Source organism: Lonchura striata, chromosome Z (genome assembly GCF_050655825.1).
Source record: "Lonchura striata isolate lonStrDom1 chromosome Z, ASM5065582v1, whole genome shotgun sequence".
Lineage (NCBI taxonomy): Eukaryota > Metazoa > Chordata > Aves > Passeriformes > Estrildidae > Lonchura > Lonchura striata.
The window spans coordinates 84,985,643-85,006,159 of NC_140740.1; the positions used below are offsets into that span (position 1 = coordinate 84,985,643).

A 20,517-nucleotide genomic window follows, 5' to 3' on the forward strand; every position below is an offset into this window, starting at 1 on the left:
ACCACGTGCAGGAAGAGCCTAGCAGATTTAAGCCTAAAGCAAAGTAATAATCCAAGATTAGTAGTAGGTTTTGCTACAACTGTGACACCTTGTGCACAAAATGGAGAGCACAGCAGGGTGTAACCTATGTTAACAAGATTGAGAATCAGCTGACACTGATGCCCAAAAGATAACATCAGACTGAATTATTTTTCATTGGTTGCTGAAAGACAATCTGCAGAAGAGAAAACCGTCAAAGTTATCACACAGAACGTAACCAGCACTTGCAGAAAACAATGACCAGAAAATGTGAGAAAGAAACCATTTATAACCTGAACACTGAAGTAGGAGGAAGAGAATCTAAGGAGTCTTATTTAAACTGAGTAGAGGCAAAAACAAACAAACAAAAAAAAAGCAGTCAGAGTTGCATAGGGGAGGAGGGAAGGTATAAAACAATATGTCTGATACACCAAGGTGGTTAAAAACAATTTGAAAAAGAGGTTTCACACCTTCTCTCTCCACATGGTATCTTTGCAAACCCACTACTGAAAAAACCCTCTTTTCCATGACTTTTACCACACTTTATAGCCTCAAGAAGTATTTCTGAATGGGCTGTGCAAGGTGCAAGAGCTTCTCCCTGTTCTATTGAAAGAAAAAAAGAGAGAAACCCATTCCAGAGGTATTTTGAGAATGAGAAAGCTTTTCCCTTTCTGTCTATACCCAGGCCTCCAGATAACCCTGTGACTATGCACTAATTTTTGCAACATCAGACACTCCTGAAGTGTGACTGCCAACAGTGTTCTGTTACAGTATCAGCAATGTGCTAGGAACCCTAAAACACCTCTGTCCTTCATCCCCACAACAATGGTGCCCTAGCAGTGCACAAGTGGCACACAAGACGCTGATGCCATTTCCTCAGAAGAAGGAACTCAAGCCTCTCACAAATACAGGCAGCCCACACAGCAAGGGCTACCACCCTCAAATAAACTCAGTCTGAGCACCTGTGAGGAGGATTCTCCATGCAGACAGCAGATTGGTTTTGAATTATTTAGTTACGATAACAGCAAAAGACGAGGTTTGCTGTAGGGGGCTTAATCACATTTAGTTAGTGCCGTGGCTGTAATATGATTAACAGAACTAATGGCTATCCCACACAGCAAATGTACAAACTCCACACCTAACATTAGAGAAATCTGAGTGATAACAAACAGCTTGACTGCTTTGGCAAGCTAACACTACAGAAAAACACATACACACTCCCCAAGTCACCAAGAAGCCACAAATACATATATACATACTTACTGGCAATGGGAACAGCTTCCCATTTACTTTAATGCACAAACTATTAGGATAATTATCCTCTTGAGGGCAGCTTGTCTCTGCTAGGCATAGCCTGTATCCATAGAAAGAGAAAGCATCATTTTCAAGTGTCCCCACGAACATCCATCAGCCACTTAAGTTTTCAGAGAACACTGCACAAAACGTACCTTAGCTGAACTTGGACTGTGTAATCTCTCCTGCCTCCAGGCAAAAAGTCCCTGTGACAAAGAGAAAGAAAAATAGAAGTATCTACTTAGCAGGACTCATATTGCAGCCATACAGAGAAACAACTGACACACCTGCCCCAGCGTCACTAAACTTTGCTCTTGTTTTTTTTTTTTTTATTGAGCTATGAACACCTTACAGGTGACATTTCTGTTTAACTTCTCCCAGGTTACACAGGGCTTCAGGATCAGCATCTTCCATCAAAAGTTCACAACAACAATAAAGTAGGATGCTGCCAGGGATGAAAAAGCACCTACGGATTTTCATAGTTTACAACATCAACCCTGGGAAAAAAAGAAAAGCAGGCTTCCATTCCTGCAGCCAAGAGAAATGTGGGGAAGCTTTGCACCTCTCTGAACAACAACAATTATCTGGAACTGAGTAATTGCTAATTCTTTAACAGGGTATGATTTTCACAAAATGCACACAAATTCTGTGCACAGTTGTTCCTGAAGGAAACAGAACAGATATAAACTCAAGAGTAACTTCAGTGAGGATTATCACTCTGCATCTGCAGAGTAAGTGATGCACATGGTGAATGAAAGCCTCACACTTTCTCCTGAAATTCTGTAGAAATTTACCTACACCATACCACATTCTTACTTCTTACCTGGAAATACAGATTTCTCTGACCTGCTGAGGTGTTAAAGCAAAGATAAAAAACTTCTCCTGGAACCTCTGAATACTGCTCTGTACTAGAAGAAGAAAAAAGACACAAAAGAGGTTGAACCATGGTGATTAAAGCCATTGATTAAAACAGGATCTGCAGTTTATGTCTGGAACAAGGAATTAAGTCACTCGAATGGTGGTTGAACTGCATGCAACTGTTAACAAAAAAAGCAATGGAATGAATCTTTCATTAAATTACCTTCAGATGGTTTAATATCACATCACACTTCAGTACTAAAGCAGCTTGGCAAACTGTTACAATCCTTTCTCCCAAAGGAGGAAGGTTCGAACAAATACACAACAAAATATTTCACTGGATATCTGACAGAAGGAATGCCACAGAGATGCCAACAACTACAGTAAGGTACCACAGGAAGAACATGTGCACCAGAAATTATTAATGGATAGCTGGAAAATTAACAAACAGCTACAGGTAACGGAATCTTTGGGGAGGAAGGGAGGGACCCCTCAAGCCAGAAAAGCCAGCTAGACTTCATGTCTGGAGTTACCCTTTAGTGGCATCTGACAAAAAAAATAAATACAATGTTCACACCAGAATATAACTTGTCTGTCAGTGACGGGAATTGGCAATATTTCTGTATGTAAAGGCCACAGTAGACATATGTCACTTTCCTACTTCCTTTAAAATTGAAGTTAAAAGTTTTGACCTGAAATAAAGGCAGATTGTGCATGTCCAATTTAAAATAAGCAACAGGGAGGACAAATGCAAAAATAGCACAACTAAACAAGCAAATTTGGAAGAGTTGGACTGTCTTGTGCACTGTGACATTCAGTGGAAATGGTTCCTATACCCAGAAAATAAAAAAACACATAAAAAGGAGGCAAAGATGAAATGGAAGCCAGGTGGAGCACACACACCAAGTACCTCAAGCAATTCCAAGCAGATAAAGTGTGCATGTATGCACACACACACCACATTTGATATTTAAGAATACTACTTGAACGCATGTAAAAGACAGTGGAAGTATTTTATTACTTAATTTGGTGTGGGTTAAAACTAAAGCCCACACTTACATTTGTGCTCTCATATTATTGCAAAGGAATACCACACTCATCCCCTCTCAAGCATGAAGCAATGAGGTGGACTATACTCCTAGCTGTCTGACTTAGCTGTAATTACTGTTTGTTGGTGAAGTTTTCTGGTAAAGTTTGTTGGTAAAGTTTTAGGTACAGGAGGATGGCAGATGATCAGTCATCCCTCAATGAGTTACGAGTCACAGCCTAAAAGACTTCATGATCAGTTAAAAAATGAAATTGCTTAAGAGGATGCAAACTATTTTATAAACATATTACTAAATAGTTACGGAACATGTAATTTAAGCCAGACTGAACTTCAAGACAGAAGATGTAGCTCCAAATAATTAAAAATATTCAAGACTGAGGCACTTGGCAAGATAAACCTGATTTCAGGCTATTTGGAAGACAATGTCCACTCCATATTATAACACACAGTATTGCAACAACTTTCAGGCTGAGAAACTTCACCACTCTGAGCACAACATCACAGCACAAAGTATCTATTTCAGTGCCAGATCTCAGAGCCTGCAGAATTGTTGCAAGTGAGATAAGGGTGAAGTAGCAAACCAACGAACTCCTTTTTACCCTGCTGCAAACTGTCAATTACTGACTCTGAAATCCCTTCTCTCTGCTACTCCTGACAAAACGATCCTCATTTGCACTAGGCAGAAATTTCAGGTCCAAAACTTTCAGCCAAAAAGTGGAGGTTCAGACTAGGTATTAGGAAACATTTTGTAACCAGGAGGGTGGCCAAACACCACAACAAAGCTCAAAGAAAAGCAGTCAACGCTTTCAGCTGTCCGTGTATAAGAGGAATCTGGACAATGTCCTTAACTATTATTCTCTAACTTTTGGTCAGACAGTTGGAAGATCATAGTAGGTACCTTCCAGCTGAATAACCCTACTCTTCTTCTTAATATTGAAAAGGGAAAAATCTTTAATCGTATTACTTTTATAACAGAAAACTCTATCTTCTCAAGTGTGGTTTTGCACTTTTGGGGAAAATGGTAAAGAAAAGGAAAAGGCAAAGACATAAAAGGAAAGGAGTTTCCATTTGTCCCAGGTCAAAAAACTCACTGAAGTCTGGGCTCAGTATTGTCAGAAGCAAAGCGTATTTAATGAGTTAAGCAAGCTGCAGAGGTATTAAACACTTACCTAGACTCGTGGGTTTAATGAGCACGTCGAGCACATCGTAGAAAGGTAAGCTTTTCAGCTGAACATCAGGATGAACAGGGGGAATCGGAGGGGATGGCTGCTGCATCTCAAAGTGGGGCTTAGTGTCTTGGAGGAGCACAGAACTGACAGGTGAGGATGGCGACTGGGGCGTGACTGAAGTGGAAGGGAGTGGGTGAATGCCCGCGACAGCCAAGTCAGGCTCGACTGGAGAGGAACTGCTGTCCAAGTTGAATGCTGCAGGTTTTATAGCCGATAAATCCGACAGCCCCTCAATCGTCCTTGGGTACCGACGCCTGTAGAGTTCTCGGATTTTGATCTGAACTGCTGGGCTGCAGCCGCTCTTCAGTAAGTGCAGTGCCCTCATCAGGAGGTCATGTTTGCGCCCACTTTTATTACGTCCAGCAAATCCCAGCAGCACTTGCAGTTCAGAAACACGAAAACTTGATACCATATTCTAAAAAGGAAAGAGAGGAAAGCACAGGTGAGCCAACAGCACCCCAAGGAGGCCTTTCCAGGAGTATGATGCGGCCTCTTTCATCTCTAATCTGACAACTTGTCACTTGGTTATGGGTGCTGCCCACACCTTCACAGAACACAAACTTACAGTTAGTTTAAAATGAAGAAACAAAGTGTCCAGGATGCAGGTTGAGTTTGCCCATGAAAGATTTGTTTCCATGCTCAAACAATAGTAGCAACAAAATCTTAAATTCACAAGCACAAGCTGTACCACAAAGAATCTGTCTCACTTTGTGGAACAAAATATCAAACAAAAAAAAAAATCAAGTGAATCAGTATTATCACCTGTCTCCCAACACACTTTAAGCACTTCCTTATTTTATTTTTTATTTTCTGAATAGTTTATTGTGAAACTCCCTTTATTTTGGACACTGTTAAAGGCAAGCATAAAGAGAGATAGGCATATTTCATTGCTGAAAGATATGCACAGCAAGGAGGACAGTTCTTAAAAGCTATATTACCTACTGTAAACTGTGGCATACAGTATGATACACAAACATAATTTATTCTTCAAATGCCACAAAGCACCTCCTGTCCTTTTCAGATCACATTCTCGTATCAAGAGTCACAAAGGTATCTTCAAAACAAACAATACTATTTACTTGGTTATCAGGTTAGTTTTGGAAGACTGAGGATTGAACTGTGAAGTTAAAAAAATTAGAATACTACTGTTTCTGAAAATGTAAATTAAAAAAAAAAAGAAAAGCCCACTATACAAAAGGAAACAATCTTGTGCCTCACTGCTTGTAAGAATTAACTTGCACGGATGCATCATCTCACAGTTTTGTGAGCACTTTATACCTCCATTCCAGAGGTATAAAGTTGTCCAGAGTACTTCTAGCCAACTTCCTCCCAATTTCTGGGAGACTCTTTCACCATAGCAAGGAGGTAAAGTTTTTAAAGGTGAAAGAAGACCTGCCTTCAATCTGTGCTGCTGCAGCATGGTAACTCCAGACTCAAGGAATGAAGGTGCTAACAGAAGCTATGAAATAGTGGACATCAGGGATCATATGTATTTTTACCAACAGTTCAGAAGTGCATCTGGACTCTTACTCAGCTTTTGGCATTGATTTCAAAAGGGACACAATTCAAAACACAGTTGTTTGGACTTTATCATCCAAGACCTTACTACACAGAGTAAACACTTGTGTTCTGACACAGATCTGATCTCAGCTGAAGTTTTAACACAATTTTTGCCCAAACACAGAGTCAGTCACCAAGAAAAGTCAAAATCCTCCCTGTTTCCATGGCTTGTTCCCTATTCTCTTTTTAATATTGTGAAAATGGTTTTGGCAGTAAGACCAGGGAATTATTTCAGATCAAAACTGAACTTAAAATCACAGAATCATTTAGGTTAGAAAAGACCTCCAAGATAATGAAGACCAACCATTGCTCCAGCACTGCCAAGGCCACCACTAATCCATGTCTCTAAATGCTACATCCACATGACATTCAAATCTCTCCAAGGGTGAGGACTCCTCCACTGCCCGGAACAACTTGTGCAGGGTGGGACAACAGCCTTGGTCAAGAATTTTTTCCCAGTATCAAATCTAGACCTCCTCTAGAACAACTTGAAGCCATTTTGTCTTGTCCCATCTCTTGCTACCTGAGAGCAGAGTCCAACCCCCCGCTGCCCCCACTCCGGTCCCTCAGCCGCTCCTGGGGCTCAGCCCCTTCCCAGCTCTGTTCCCTGCCCTGGACACGCTGCAGCCCCTCCGTGTCTCTCTTGTCCTGAGCTGTCCCCAGCACTGGAGGTGTCTCAGCAGTGCCAGCACAGGGACGGGCACTGCCCTGGGGCTGTGTCACACCCTGGCTGGGACACCACGGGCACTTTATCCACCTGTGCACACGCTGGCTCACGCCCAGGCACGTGCTGTCTCAAGTCCAAGCCAATGGCTATTTCTCGTGCCATTGAAACACAGCAGGAGCAAGTAGCCAGGACCTGCCTTCTCAATGGCCACATTATTTATGCAAATCAAAATGACCATCTAAAACACTATGGTAGAAACCTCACCTGACACACCCTTTCCTCATCATTGATGGGACAAGGTTATTGCATTTCAGCCCCTGATTTTCAATATTTCCAGACAACCCATTTGGATCCAGTGACTCTTCTATCAAGAAGCTGTTCTGAGCAGAGATAACACAGCAGCCTTCACACAAGTATTCCCCCAACACCCTGTTTATAAATGCACCATGGACACAGCAGCCAGCAAAAAGTCATGGGAGCTACTGAGTGGCTCACCCAAACTTCTGAAGAGGCCAACAGCAGACGTCACCTTAATTTCATCCCAGCAACTTCCCTCAACAAAACAAGATGGAGAATGTTAGTGTCTACCTGGCATCCCCCTTCTACTTTTCCTTGCACTCAGTCAAACAGAGTGATTAAAAGAAAGTGTTTCACCGTTCACAAAAAATGGCTTGGAATAAAGTAACAGTTTATGACAGAAAAGAGAATCTGTGTGAAAAGATAATACTAGTATTCATGAATTTACAAAATCATCTTGTCGCATGGTTCTGTAGATAACTGCCTAAGCTTGATAGCAATGCCAGCTTCTTTATTTCAGATGCAGGCAGTAAGCATGATGCTGGATTCCATAATCACAATGCAAATGAGTAAAATAATCCTTTACATGGAGATTATGGAAACAGCATGTATTGCAAAATACTGTCTACTACCCTGCCTGCTGCCTTTGGTGCATTCCTGCAAGTTAATCAAGGTGAAATGTGCAGTCAGTCACGCCTCAACACAGCTAACATTTCATACAAAAAAAATTCACAAACTAGCACTTTGTTACAAGATGGATCTCATTCTACTAGAAGACATAGCCTGGCTTCAATACCATAGTCATCAAAATTTTAAATTAACACCTACATGGAAAATGCTTGCAAGTATAAAAATATACACTGTTTGTCCACCAGTGTAAAAATCTTACACGGGTTTTAGAAAGAACACTTGCAAAAGGAGAGGTTTACAGGAGTAGCTAAACAATAGCTTTTACAACACTTTCCCTCTAAACCTGTTTCTACTTTCCCTTTAAGGCAACAATGAACATGTATATGAAAACACATCTGCCAGTGCCTAAAGGGGCTCCAGCAGAGCTGGGGAGGGACTTGGGACAAGGCATGGAGGGACAGGACACAGGGAATGGCTTCTGCTGCCAGAGGGCAGGGATGGATGGGATACTGTGGGGGCAGTGCTCCCTCCCTCTGGCAGGCCCTGGCACAGGGTTCCCAGAGCAGCTGTGGCTGTCCCTGGATCCCTGGGAGTGTCCAAGGACAGTCTGGATGGGGCTTGGAGCAGCCTGGGACAGTGGCCATGTCCTGCCCATGGCAGTGAAGCTTTAAGGTTTCACCCAAACCACACCTATGATTCTGTACTTATCTTCCTACTCAGTTTACAAATACAGAGTGGACATTCATTATAATCAATAAACTCTTATAGGGATGTAGGTGTGAGAACAGCTTGTACAAGGCAGACACTGCCTCCAACAAACCCTTATCAAGTTCCTTTCTTTTGGTTTTCCAACATATTGCAGAAGACTGCAGCCTCATTATTAATATGCTTTTCACATCACTCAATTACGATTAGACATTCAAGTTGTGTCATGTACATGACATTTTCTGTTAAGAGAAGTTCTTTACAGCTGCACAGCCCAATAGAAAAAGCTTTTTTAACACAAAACCAAAGCCATTTTAGTTTTAACATTACTCCATGAACACAAAGCACTTTGACAGAACGCTAAGGGAATCAGACTGCGTAATTCAAGCACTTTTATATTCCAGAAATATTTCTCCCCCTGAAATTCATACTTAAAGGTTATAAGAACCTTCATAGGCTTTTTTGTTTCTCAGAGTTAAACTTTAGCAACCATGATTCATCAGCAGAAGCACTGTTCTAAAGCATTAAGCCGTAGGTGTATCTGGAATGGCATTAATTTCCCTGGCATGATGATGCTAAAGAGCCCAGGAAATGCTGACATGCCACTGAAAGTAAGGGACAGGCATGTTTCAAAGCAAAGGAAAGGGATCAAACATCTCTCCAAACAAGAGCTCTGTGATTCTTCACACTTCCCTGCAATATTAACAGTCACTCTACATCGCTCTTTCTCTTTTTATATATATATATTTTAAAATTTATTTATTTCAGTGGAAGGTAACTGAAAATGCCTGTTAAATTTGTTTCATTCTTGATGTATGCCTACAATAAGCAGCAGCAATTGTGCCTTTAATGCAAGCACTGCTTGAGTGGCCAACTGGACACTTGCACTGCAGAAGCAATCCAGCCTACTCAGAACTACTGGTCAGCCTGCCCCTAAGAGCTCTGCTTCAGCCCCACTGGCTTTCAGATAATCCCCACAGTGTCTGAATGCTCTGTACAAAGAGACACGCCAAGGACAGGTTCCACAAATAAATCCTCACTCCTGACTTTAAGCCCTTTCATGGACATTCAGTAGTACGTTTGTGATATCTTCTGCAGCAGATTTGTGTCCATGTTGACTTACGGCAGGCTAGAAATGGGTAATGATGGTAAGGAAAAACAACCTGTGTCCTGGGATGGTTGAAGACTTCTCTGCTGAGTGGAAATGTTTTCTCAAACTGATATAACCATAGATAAAGAAATGCAAGCCACAGGGAAAAATTAAGATGCCATTATTGAAATCTGTGTCAGTAGTACACGACAGCAAAAGCAGCTTTAAAAAAAACCATAGTCAATGCAAATCATAACCACCAGATCCTCAGTATAATGGAGATTTTCCTCTGCACAGACTCTAGCCTGGCTTCTTAATTAAGAATCAGCTCCAAAGTTGCATGCACTTAGTAACAAAAATCCTAAGTTAAACAAACACAAATATTTAAGGCATTCAAAACAAAGCTTGGCCATTTCACTGCAGCTCCTTTTTTAGAGTACCTAAAAGCTCATGATCTTCTTCCTCTCCCAAACACTGTATCTCAGCACAATCAGTTAATTGTTAATGATTTTACATAAACAAACTTTCAAGGCATCTCAATAAACCCCAACGATCTAGAATAGTGACTGTGAACCTATGGAGCACATAGGAATTTTGTGCAAATACAAGGCAACAGCACATTATCGTAGGCTATTAGTAGTATTTTATCAGCATTTATGTTATTTAATACACTCAATTTAACTGCAGCCTAAGGATCATGACAGCACCAACAGCAACTTCTCATATCTACTCTGTTCACCATCTTAAGTTTAGCCCAGACCATGATGTGGAACTTGATTTCTACATCAAAAACATACACTGGTCAGCACGACAATAAAATTATATTAACACATATAAAGTAAAACAGTATTTGTCAGTGACCTTGGGGAGGACACATGAAAACAGCTCTCAGCGTTTTCTTGTTAGCAATTTAATACTAAGCACTGCTTCACCTGGTAAATGTGAGGCCGTCACTTACACTGTTCTTCCAGGCTGTAAAAATAAAGCAAGTGAAGTGGAAAGGCACCAAGGCTGGTATTAACAAGAGAGCCCAAGTATAAAAGAATGAGACTTCAACTTCTGTATTTTAATATGGCATCCAAACAACATTTCTCCTCCCATTTGAATCATGTGACTTCACGATTAGATGTGCAAGAACAAAAAGTAAAAGTGGAACCTACTTCCAGCATTTATAAACATGATTTCCCAGTAAATTTTGTGCAATGTCTCCCACCAGAAAGGATATATTAGCATGTCTCCACCTCTTCTCAACCAAGTAAGTTCTTTTCCACAATAGCTATGAAACTGCTCACAAGTGTCACAGATTAGTTTTGGCACAGGCAGAGTCATTTGCATACAAAGAGCCTTCTTTTTTGCCCCACAAAGATGACACTAACAAATTACTTCAAAACGTGACTAAACACGAACTACAAGACTGATGCTGTCACCTACACTAGAGATCTGTTTCAAAGACTGCATGCACTCCACATTATTTGTTTCCATTTTAGAGTCAGGACGCCAGCAGAAACACAATGGACCCAAGAATATGAAATAATAATATGTAACTGATCCTCTTATCTGCAGTATTTTGTTGAGATTCAACAAGCTTCAAGCTAAATCTTGGTGAGTTCAGAATCTGTTGGGAGCTGGAATTGTTGTCTCACAGATGGTGCTCACAAGGAGCTGTAATTCCCCATTTCTGGGCCAATTCTATTCAAAAATGTGTCTACTCGTCATCTCTGGCCTCCACACCAGACTGATGATTCTCTTCCACATCCGCCTGTGCCTGAGTAATTCCTTCATCATTTACTGGGTTGCTCTGGAGAGGGGATTATGGATAGAGGTACGAGCCAGGTTTAAAAACACATCTGTGAACAGCAGTTCTGGAAATGGTATCTCAAAATGAACCATAACTAGACACTGTTGTGCTCCCGTGAAAGGCAAAACATATTCTCAGCCACTCCCTAATGCTCCAGAAACCAGTAATCACATGCTCTGGAAGAGTAAACCTTAGACCAGACATTTTCACCAGTATCTTGAAAAGTAGCAAATCCTTTAACAAAACTGAAGATTTCCAAAAGGCCTGATGTAACAGCAGGTTTCTTGAAGTCTGGCTTCTTTCACTACAGCCTCTCAGTTATAACCCTGGAGTCCCAACTCCACAGAACTTTTACTGTGAAGATCCAGAAGATGCCAGGGATAGTCCTAACAAATATTAAAATGTTCCTTTGCCCTGAAAAAAAAAAAAAAAATGCTGCGCCTGCATGCTTCCCTCAGGAAACAGTGTTTAAGAGAGGACTCTGATCTCCTACCTTTAGACAGTCTTTAACAAATTACTAAAATAAATTCTGCTCTCAAAATGGCCCAAGTGGTCTTTTATATAGCAGGTAGAGATGACATGCTACAGGAAACTGCAATCATCAGGAGAGCAGCAAACAATACTGCTATAAAAACATTCAGTCGGTTAATCTATAAGGCAGCCATTTCAGATCACACCTAAAGGTCAATTCACAAAATCTACCGGGGGTGGGGGAATCTCTCTCATTTTTGGTCAAAAGCAGGAAGATTTGGTAGTCTGAAAAAAAATTTCAGCCTCAAAACCAACTATCTGATATTCAAGCAGACACATTCAAATGCATCCTCAAATGTGAAAAGAAAAAAGGAAAAATTCAGCCATGGCCTTGCAGACATAAGGCAATTACACTCTCTTCCAAAAATTACCTAGAGCTTTCCCACAACAGTCCATGAATTATTATCAGACAGATACTGAACATTTAAAGAAGCTCCAGGCTAACGGATTCATCTCACAAGCACTCCTGTTTACAAATAAGATGAATGGGAATATCAACAGATATGTCTTTAGACTTTTTTTTTTTAAACTAGTGGCATTTCTTGAATGATGAAAGGGCAGCTCTGCAGTCGGCCTGAAACACAGCTTCCTTTTCTCTCCATGCTTCCTGCATTACATCTATCCATGCACTTCAGTTTCTTGTCAATTTTAAAGGTATTCAGGAACCTAATGCCCAGAGGGAGATTATCAATACTTATCGATATCTAGAAAACCAATGACAGCGTTCCGGGAGAAACAGATCACAACTCCACCTCAAGACTGGAGAGGAAGAGATAAAAGAAGAGTCACCACTGTCACAAAGTTTACACAGGGGCTTCAGCCAAACCCTTTGAGACACCTTGGAATGAGGGCTGAGAATGAGTGAGGACACCGAGCAAAAAAATGTGTAAACACATTCCAAGGGGGGGAAAAACCCACAGCAACACAAGGCTCACGCACAAAAAAATAAGCCAACAATTCCTAAACCTAAAACTGAGACAGAGCACTGCTGTCTTCAGACAAAGAAACACAGTTCTTTCCACTATATTTATATAAGTGAGCTCCTCAGTTGCACTACCAGTATTAGCGCTGGAAGAAGGCTCAGCATGGGAAATTCTGGCCATTGCAGCGTTTCCCACTGGTCACACCGACACCAGCTCTTCCTCTCCACTAAAACCCAGCTCATAGTAGCTCCTATTTACCCGGCTTTAATCCCTCATTTAACAAAGTCCAGGTCGGGGGGAGCGGCCTGCACGCAGAATTCTCACGAAGAATTCCACTCCTGCAGCTGTGGACGCTGGTGAAAGATAACCTCCTCCTTCCGCACAAAGCTTAAGAGCGGATATATATTCAGGAAATAGGAGAATAAGCACCGACTGTGCAGTCAGTTCTTTGTGTACACACCTTAACAAAATGAAAGGACACGCACGCACACACCCACGCCGACAAATCTGCTAGAGAGAGCCCACCACAATATGAAAGATAATGAACACGAAGACAAAAAGTCTGAAAAGCGGCACTGGGTTTCACGCTAGGCAAGCACAGCTTTCCCGGCTGGAAAGCGGTCCACGGATTTCCAGAGATTCCACAACTATCAGCATTTTTAACAGTGGTGGTTCTTCACCGCCCTCCCTTCAGCCGCACGGAGCGCGGGGCCCAGCAGGAGCCGCCCGAGCCCTGGGGCCGCTCGGTAGCGCCGAGATGGATTTTAAAATGTCGGGAGGCGAGCGAAGAACCGCCCCGGCGGCAGCGGCAGCACAGCCCGCGCGGCGGGGACGGGGAACCGCGCACTGACAGGGAGGGTCTCCCCAGGCAGAACCCGCCGACCCCCGGCTAGTCGGGGCGGGCCCGCTCCTTCCCTCCCTCCCCGTCACCCCGAGCAGACGGCGCGGACGCCCCAGCACCGACATCTTGCTCCCGCCGCCACCTCCCTCCCTCCTTCCTCCTCACCCGCAGCTCCTCGAAATCCGCCATTTTCTACCCGCCGCCGCCGGGCGCCGCCGCCACCATCATCGTGCACCCGGAGCGCGCTCCCGGCACGTGACGGGGAGGGCGGTCCGGCGGGAAGGGCGGCGGGGCGGGGCGAGGGGAGCTGCGGGGAAACCGGGCTGGAGCGGCACACACACCGGGAATCCTGGGGGAAACCGGGCTGGAGCGGTACACACACCGGGAACCCTGGGGGAAACCGGGCTGGAGCGGCACACACACACCGGGAATCCTGGGGGAAACCGGGCTGGAGCGGCACACACACACCGGGAACCCTGGGGGAAACCGGGCTGGAGCGGTACAGACACACCGGGAATCCTGGGGGAAACCGGGCTGGAGCGGCACACACACCGGGAACCCTGGGGGAAACCGGGCTGGAGCGGTACACACACCGGGAATCCTGGGGGAAACCGGGCTGGAGCGGTACACACACCGGGAATCCTGGGGGAAACCGGGCTGGAGCGGTACACACACACCGGGAATCCTGGGGGAATCTGGGCTGGAGCGGTACGGACACACCGGGAATCCTGGGGGAAACCGGGCTAGAGCGGCACACACACCGGGAACCCTGGGGGAAACCGGGCTGGAGCGGTACAGACACACTGGGAACAATGGGGAAACTGGGCTGGAGCGGTACACACACACCGGGAACCCTGGGGGGAAACCGGGCTGGAGCGGTACAGACACACCGGGAATCCTGGGGGAAACCGGGCTGGAGTGGTACACACACCGGGAACCCTGGGGGAAACTGGGCTGGAGCGGTACACACACACCGGGAACCCTGGGGGAAACCGGGCTGGAGCGGTACAGACACACCGGGAACCCTGGGGGAAACCGGGCTGGAGCGGTACACACACACCGGGAACCCTGGGGGAAACCGGGCTGGAGCGGTACAGACACACCGGGAATCCTGGGGGAAACCGGGCTGGAGCGGTACAGACACACCAGGAATCCTGGGGGAAACCGGGCTGGAGCGGTACAGACACACCGGGAACCCTGGGGGAAACCGGGCTGGAGCGGTACACACACCGGGAATCCTGGGGGAATCTGGGCTGGAGCGGTACAGACACACCGGGAATCCTGAGGGAAACCGGGCTGGAGCGGCACACACACCGGGAATCCTGGGGGAAACCGGGCTGGAGCGGTACAGACACACCGGGAACCCTGGGGGAATCTGGGCTGGATCGGTACACACACACCGGGAACCCTGGGGGAATCTGGGCTGGAGTGGTACAGACACACCGGGAATCCTGGGGGAAACCGGGCTGGAGTGGTACAGACACACCGGGAATCCTGGGGGAAACCGGGCTGGAGCGGTACAGACACACCGGGAACCCTGGGGGAAACTGGGCTGGAGCGGTACACACACACCGGGAACCCTGGGGGGAAACCGGGCTGGAGCGGTACAGACACACTGGGAATCCTGGGGGAAACCGGGCTGGAGTGGTACACACACCGGGAACAATGGGGAAACTGGGCTGGAGCGGTACACACACACCGGGAATCCTGGGGGAAACCGGGCTGGAGCGGTACACACACACCGGGAACCCTGGGGGAAACCGGGCTGGAGCGGTACAGACACACCGGGAACCCTGGGGGAAACCGGGCTGGAGCGGTACAGACACACCGGGAATCCTGGGGGAAACCGGGCTGGAGCGGTACAGACACACCGGGAACCCTGGGGGAAACCGGGCTGGAGCGGTACACACACCGGGAATCCTGGGGGAAACCGGGCTGGAGCGGTACAGACACACCGGGAACCCTGGGGGAAACCGGGCTGGAGCGGTACACACACCGGGAACCCTGGGGGAAACCGGGCTGGAGCGCTACAGACACACCCGGAATCCTGGGGGAAACCGGGCTGGAGTGGTACAGACACACCGGGAACCCTGGGGGAAACCGGGCTGGAGCGGTACAGACACACCGGGAACCCTGGGGGAAACCGGGCTGGAGCGGTACAGACACACTGGGAACAATGGGGGAAACCGGGTTGGAGTGGTACAGACATACTGGGAACCCAGGGGGGAAACTGGGCTGGAGTGGTACAGACACAGTGGGAACAATGCGGAAACTGGGCTGGAGTGGTACAGACACACTGGGAACAATGGGGAAACCGGGCTGGAGTGGTACACACACCGGGAGCCCTGAAAGGAAACTGCCCCACAGTGGGACAGACTGGGAACTGTGATGGAAAACTTGTCCATGTGCACACACACATGTCCATAGATACCGGTCCCAATTACACGGTGTTCGTGCAGCAGCTGCAGGGTGCGAAGAATTCAAATGGCCCTGGAAAAGATTCCAGAGGGATTACAGAATGACAAAATAGATATATCTCTGGAGATCACCTAGACCTGACAAGGCAGGGTCACACTGAGCAGGTCATACTGGAACTCCAGGTGGGTTTCAAATGTCTCGCAGAGGGACACTCCTGGAACCCTGGAACCTCTCTACCAGAGCTGTGCCATCTTCAACATAATGTTCTTCCTCATGCTGAAGTGAAACTTCTTGTATTTCAGTTTTGGCCATTGCTCCTCATTCGGTTGCTGGACACCACTGAAAGAGTCCAGCACTATCCTCTAGATCCTTTGAGATTTTATCTGCATTATTGAGATCCCCTCTCAGTCTCCTCTAGGCTAATCATACCCAGTTTTTGCAATCTCTCATCACAAGGGCTACTCTAGACCCTTCATAATCCTTGTGTCCTCCACTGGACATTCTGCATTAACTCCTTGTCTTTCCTGTACTGAGGAGCCCAGATCTGGTCACACCTGCCATGTTTCTTCCCCTCCAGAATTAATACTCTGCTATTTAACTAAGTTGTTCTACTAAAAACCAACCAAACAAAAATAAAAAAACAACCAAACTAGGAAATCATAGAATAAAATAAATAGAACATATTCCAGTTTGCAATTGAAGTGGATTAAATAGAAAGCTTGTGATTTTACAGCCCAGTTTATCCACCCAATCAACAGCACTCATAATTCGTGTTATAATGATGATGTAGCATGTTTTATTAATAAAAAATGAAGGGAAAATGTCATCAGCAGTAAGCCTCAAAAACTGGATAATGGGTTTCCAGCTGTAAGGAATGTAAATGTTAGGACATTTATGGAAAATAAACATCGAGGTGCAGCCGAGAATATTGTTTTCAAAAGCAGCCAGAGATCATTACCTAGTCACAATAATTACCTACTCACAATATTCAGTTTCATCAGCAACTTGGCTGTAAAAGCAAACTACCGATTTATTGCAATAAAAAATAGGAAAGACTCAGCCAACAAACAGGCGAGCAGCCAGCATAACCCAAACAAGAAGATAAAAAAAATAAAAGAGGCCTGGAATGCAAAACATATTTGCTCATATTAACCAAAAGGCAGCTTGTTTTGTACGACTGACACATCCAGAGCAGCAACTTCAACAGTAACGTATGGGCCAAGGGACAGGCCACGTCAGCAGCAGGCTCTGCAAGGAGGGATGCTGGCAGGCAATTTTAGGGAACCTTTTCTACAGGATATTGATCCCTGCCATACACGCTACCTATGGGCACTTAATGCCACTGTAAGACCTGGATTCCAAGGAACTCAATAACTAACATCATTAGTTGCACTTTTGCAACAGCTTGCTAAGACAGGCTTTCCTTTTTATTTACTGTTTACTCCAAGATAAACCCTTAAATGTGCCAAAGTTTTCCACTGCAGGCACAAATACCTAGTCCTCTGCACTAACAGCTTTTGTGCTTGGTCTTATGACACCCCTTTCCCCTGAAGATTTAAACATAAGGACTTCATTAATTTCAAACCCCTTCTGTTAGTCAAAACCAATAATTGACAGGCTAATAAAACATGCCATCTGCCACACCACTGCATGAGTTCAACTCCTAAGTCCATCAAATGCTTATTTTTCCCTCCAATACCAAACTAAAGGGGCAAGCTGCAGGTTAGACTCTCTTAGATCATTAAAGCATGACCAGACCAAAGCCTTCTTTTGTTCCTTTAACAAACCCTCTAGTGTTCCTTCCTTCAAACACACCAGGAAGGACATCAGTGTTCAAGCTCACATCAGAGCCAGGTGGTTCTTTTCTAGTGTACAACTCACCTCTCACTTCATAACCACATCTTTCAACATTTCCATTCATCTTATCCCCAATATCTGCAGGGATAGGAGCAAATGCTATTTTTATATATCTCATATACATAAGATAATAAGAGTTTATGTAATAGCTTTCCACAATATTTTACTGAAGTGTTCCTCTATCTTTCCCGCACAGTCTTTGTACTACACATTCCATTATCTCCCCACAAAAATTTCTTTCAAATCTCCCTCTTCTGTTTTTCCAGTAACTAGAATTAATCTCCCTTTTAATTAATCTCCCTGCTCTAGTTCTTTAAAATCCTGCTGTTTTATAATAACTTCTCACAAACACATCAACTCCAGGCTTATACTCCACAGCTACCAAGTCATCTTTGCTAAATTTCAACATTTCCAATATTTCTTTTTCCACTAAACTTACCTCAAATGTCAGAAATTCTTCTGGCATATAAAACTTCTGCTTCTTCTTGGACCTCCATCTCCGAAACCCCTTTCTTCTTCTCCTCTTTCTTCTCACTAAACCTGCTGCTGCATCTCCTGAACCATCTCCTAGGCTCTTTCCTTGGGCATTTTTTGAATTTTCAATATTAGTGTTAAATCTCGGCCCAGAATCAGCCATTGGAGGATGAGACCTTCCCCAGAGCAGCCACTACATACTCCTATCTCCCAGAAATCACTGAGTTAGTTGCTGGGTTTTTATCTTCCCCAGTAGGCTCTAATTAGGGCACTTAACGAGCCTCTAGGTGCTAAGCAACCTGCCCTCTAAATTGAGGCTTGTTAGGGAAAAAAACCCATCTGGTTTCAGCCTTTTCTAGTAATCTTTCTAGTGCTATGAACAGTATGTCTGTATAAGCACTGCCTGTTCCCACAGCTGTGTTAACTACGGAAAGACATCTGAACATCCAAATAAACCCTCCCAGTCTTCCACAAACACTACAGTTAAAAAAAAAAAAAAGGCCCAAAACAACAAACAAAACCACTCTGCAGATGCTCGAAGGATTGCAACAATTGCTTTTATCGGAATTACACCTCATCAAACCCCTCCTGTGCTGCTTAACCAGCTGCTAATAGACCACAGGCAGGCAAGGATGGGGCTGGGGCGACTTGGGTGTAAAGTAGATTTGTTTTGTGTGTCCTGTGTTTAAAGGGAAGAGTTTTATGAGGTCAGCCTTAAGCTTCTCCATCATCTCTCATATCCCACAGTCATGTCCTTTTTAAGGTAACATTAGGAGTGAATGGCAAAAATATTTAAGTGGTTGTCAGACCTCTTGTGTGAGGTCTAGACCTGTCAAAGCAGAGAGACTGAAAGACACGCTTAATCATGCTGCTGACAAAAAATATGTGTGCTCTGGCTATAAGACAAAATATTCTAAGTTGGATACTTAGGTTGCACAGGGCTTGGAGAAACCTGGTCTAGTGGAAGGTGTCTCTGTCTGAGGCAGGGCACTGGAACTGGATGGTCTTCAAAGTCCCTTCCAACCCAATTATCCTGTGGTTCTCTGATTCTGCTTATTGTAAAGAAATAAGTTATGTTGCCTGCATTGTATCCGCATTTTCTATGCAGCTGTTTGACAAAACAGAGTTTGGATGTAATCTGTCAAAGTGATGCTGTTTGGGTTTCGCCCTTTTAAATTTTATATGCTCTCTGTATTCTTCACACATATATTTGTAACTCTGTCACTTATTGTATTAATAGCTAGTTTTCCCAGTACTTTTCCATGGCCTTTCCCTAAGCAGAAATACACAACAAATTCCAGAGCTCCAAGCCCCGGGGGATACAAGGCTCCAGTGCTGTCTTGGTTCTTCCTGGGAGCCAAGGCTGGGAACAGCCCTTGAAGACACATTTTCATGGACAAAGTACAACTGGTGCTGAAGGAGGGACTGCAGAGAAGGGGCTTGACCTGGGGGGAATTGCATCACCATTTGTCCTCCTAACTGGCGCCTTTATCAATTATGCTAATTTTCTAAAACCTATAAAAATGTACTCAACCCTGGGGGGGGAGTGGACTTCTGTGGACGTCTTTCCATAACTGTTCCTGAGTGTCTTCATTAAAGATCTTCTTTTATGTTACCTCCTTACTAAAATTATCTCGAGTTTCATTTCCAGCCTGGGACAAAGGCAACAAAGGGACATGATGAATGTAGTTATAGAAAACTGCATTGACAATAGCTATATTAAAGTTTAGGAAAATCTAAATTAGAAACCTAATGTATTTATATATATATATATATATATATATATATATTCTTATCAGTTTTGGTAGTGAAATATTAATTTTTCCTGCCCATTCTATTATACTACAGTGATACACCTGTATTTTGGTAATAAGAACAACAGCAAAATTTTTACATTTTGCTATGAAGTTGCTTACTTGATCATTATTATTTTTATTAAATTATGTCTATTGACATAGGCGTAGATTCCAGAGTCTTGAACGCAGCCTCCCTGACAGTGTGTGAGCATTTGCCTCTATGGAGAGTTTTTGTGAAAATTACCCTCAATTTTTTTCAAAGGATTTGAAAAGTCACTTTATCCATCAAAACTATAGGAAACCACATATTAAGATAGCATTACCCCTTTAACACTACTGGTGGAAAACTCTCCAGTCAAGCACAGACCTGAACCCAGGCTATTCTCCCAACAGTGATGAACTTGGGATGGCTTGAATTCTAACTTCAATTGCAGGAATTTCTCTTTCAGAGGCATAAAAAAAGAAGCCCACGGTAATAGAATTA

The 20,517-nt window shown here is 44.2% G+C and overlaps 1 protein-coding gene across 10 annotated transcripts in view; it reads right to left on the reverse strand.

Moving 5' to 3' along the window:
• The window catches only part of PIAS2 (protein inhibitor of activated STAT 2), a 32,279-nt gene extending 13,864 nt beyond the window's left edge, over window positions 1-18,415 (reverse strand). For 7 of the 10 annotated variants that reach the window (XR_014951480.1, XR_014951481.1, XR_002465843.3 and 4 more), the window contains exons 1-5: window positions 13,654-13,743; window positions 4,387-4,861; window positions 2,135-2,219; window positions 1,467-1,517; window positions 1,282-1,372 (exon numbers count right to left, since the gene is read on the reverse strand). Coding sequence is in view for 5 of the 10 variants with exons in the window: in XM_021535526.4 (XP_021391201.1) it covers window positions 1,282-1,372; window positions 1,467-1,517; window positions 2,135-2,219; window positions 4,387-4,861; window positions 13,654-13,677 (726 nt within the window). In the remaining 5 variants the exon portion in view is untranslated. Of the gene's footprint in view, window positions 1-1,281; window positions 1,373-1,466; window positions 1,518-2,134; window positions 2,220-4,386; window positions 4,862-10,353; window positions 10,375-13,653; window positions 13,744-18,202 lie in introns of those variants that run through there. The other 3 variants (XM_085567374.1, XM_085567376.1, XR_002465844.3) reach the window with 3 other exon arrangements.
• Between the last annotated feature and the right edge of the window lie 2,102 nt (window positions 18,416-20,517).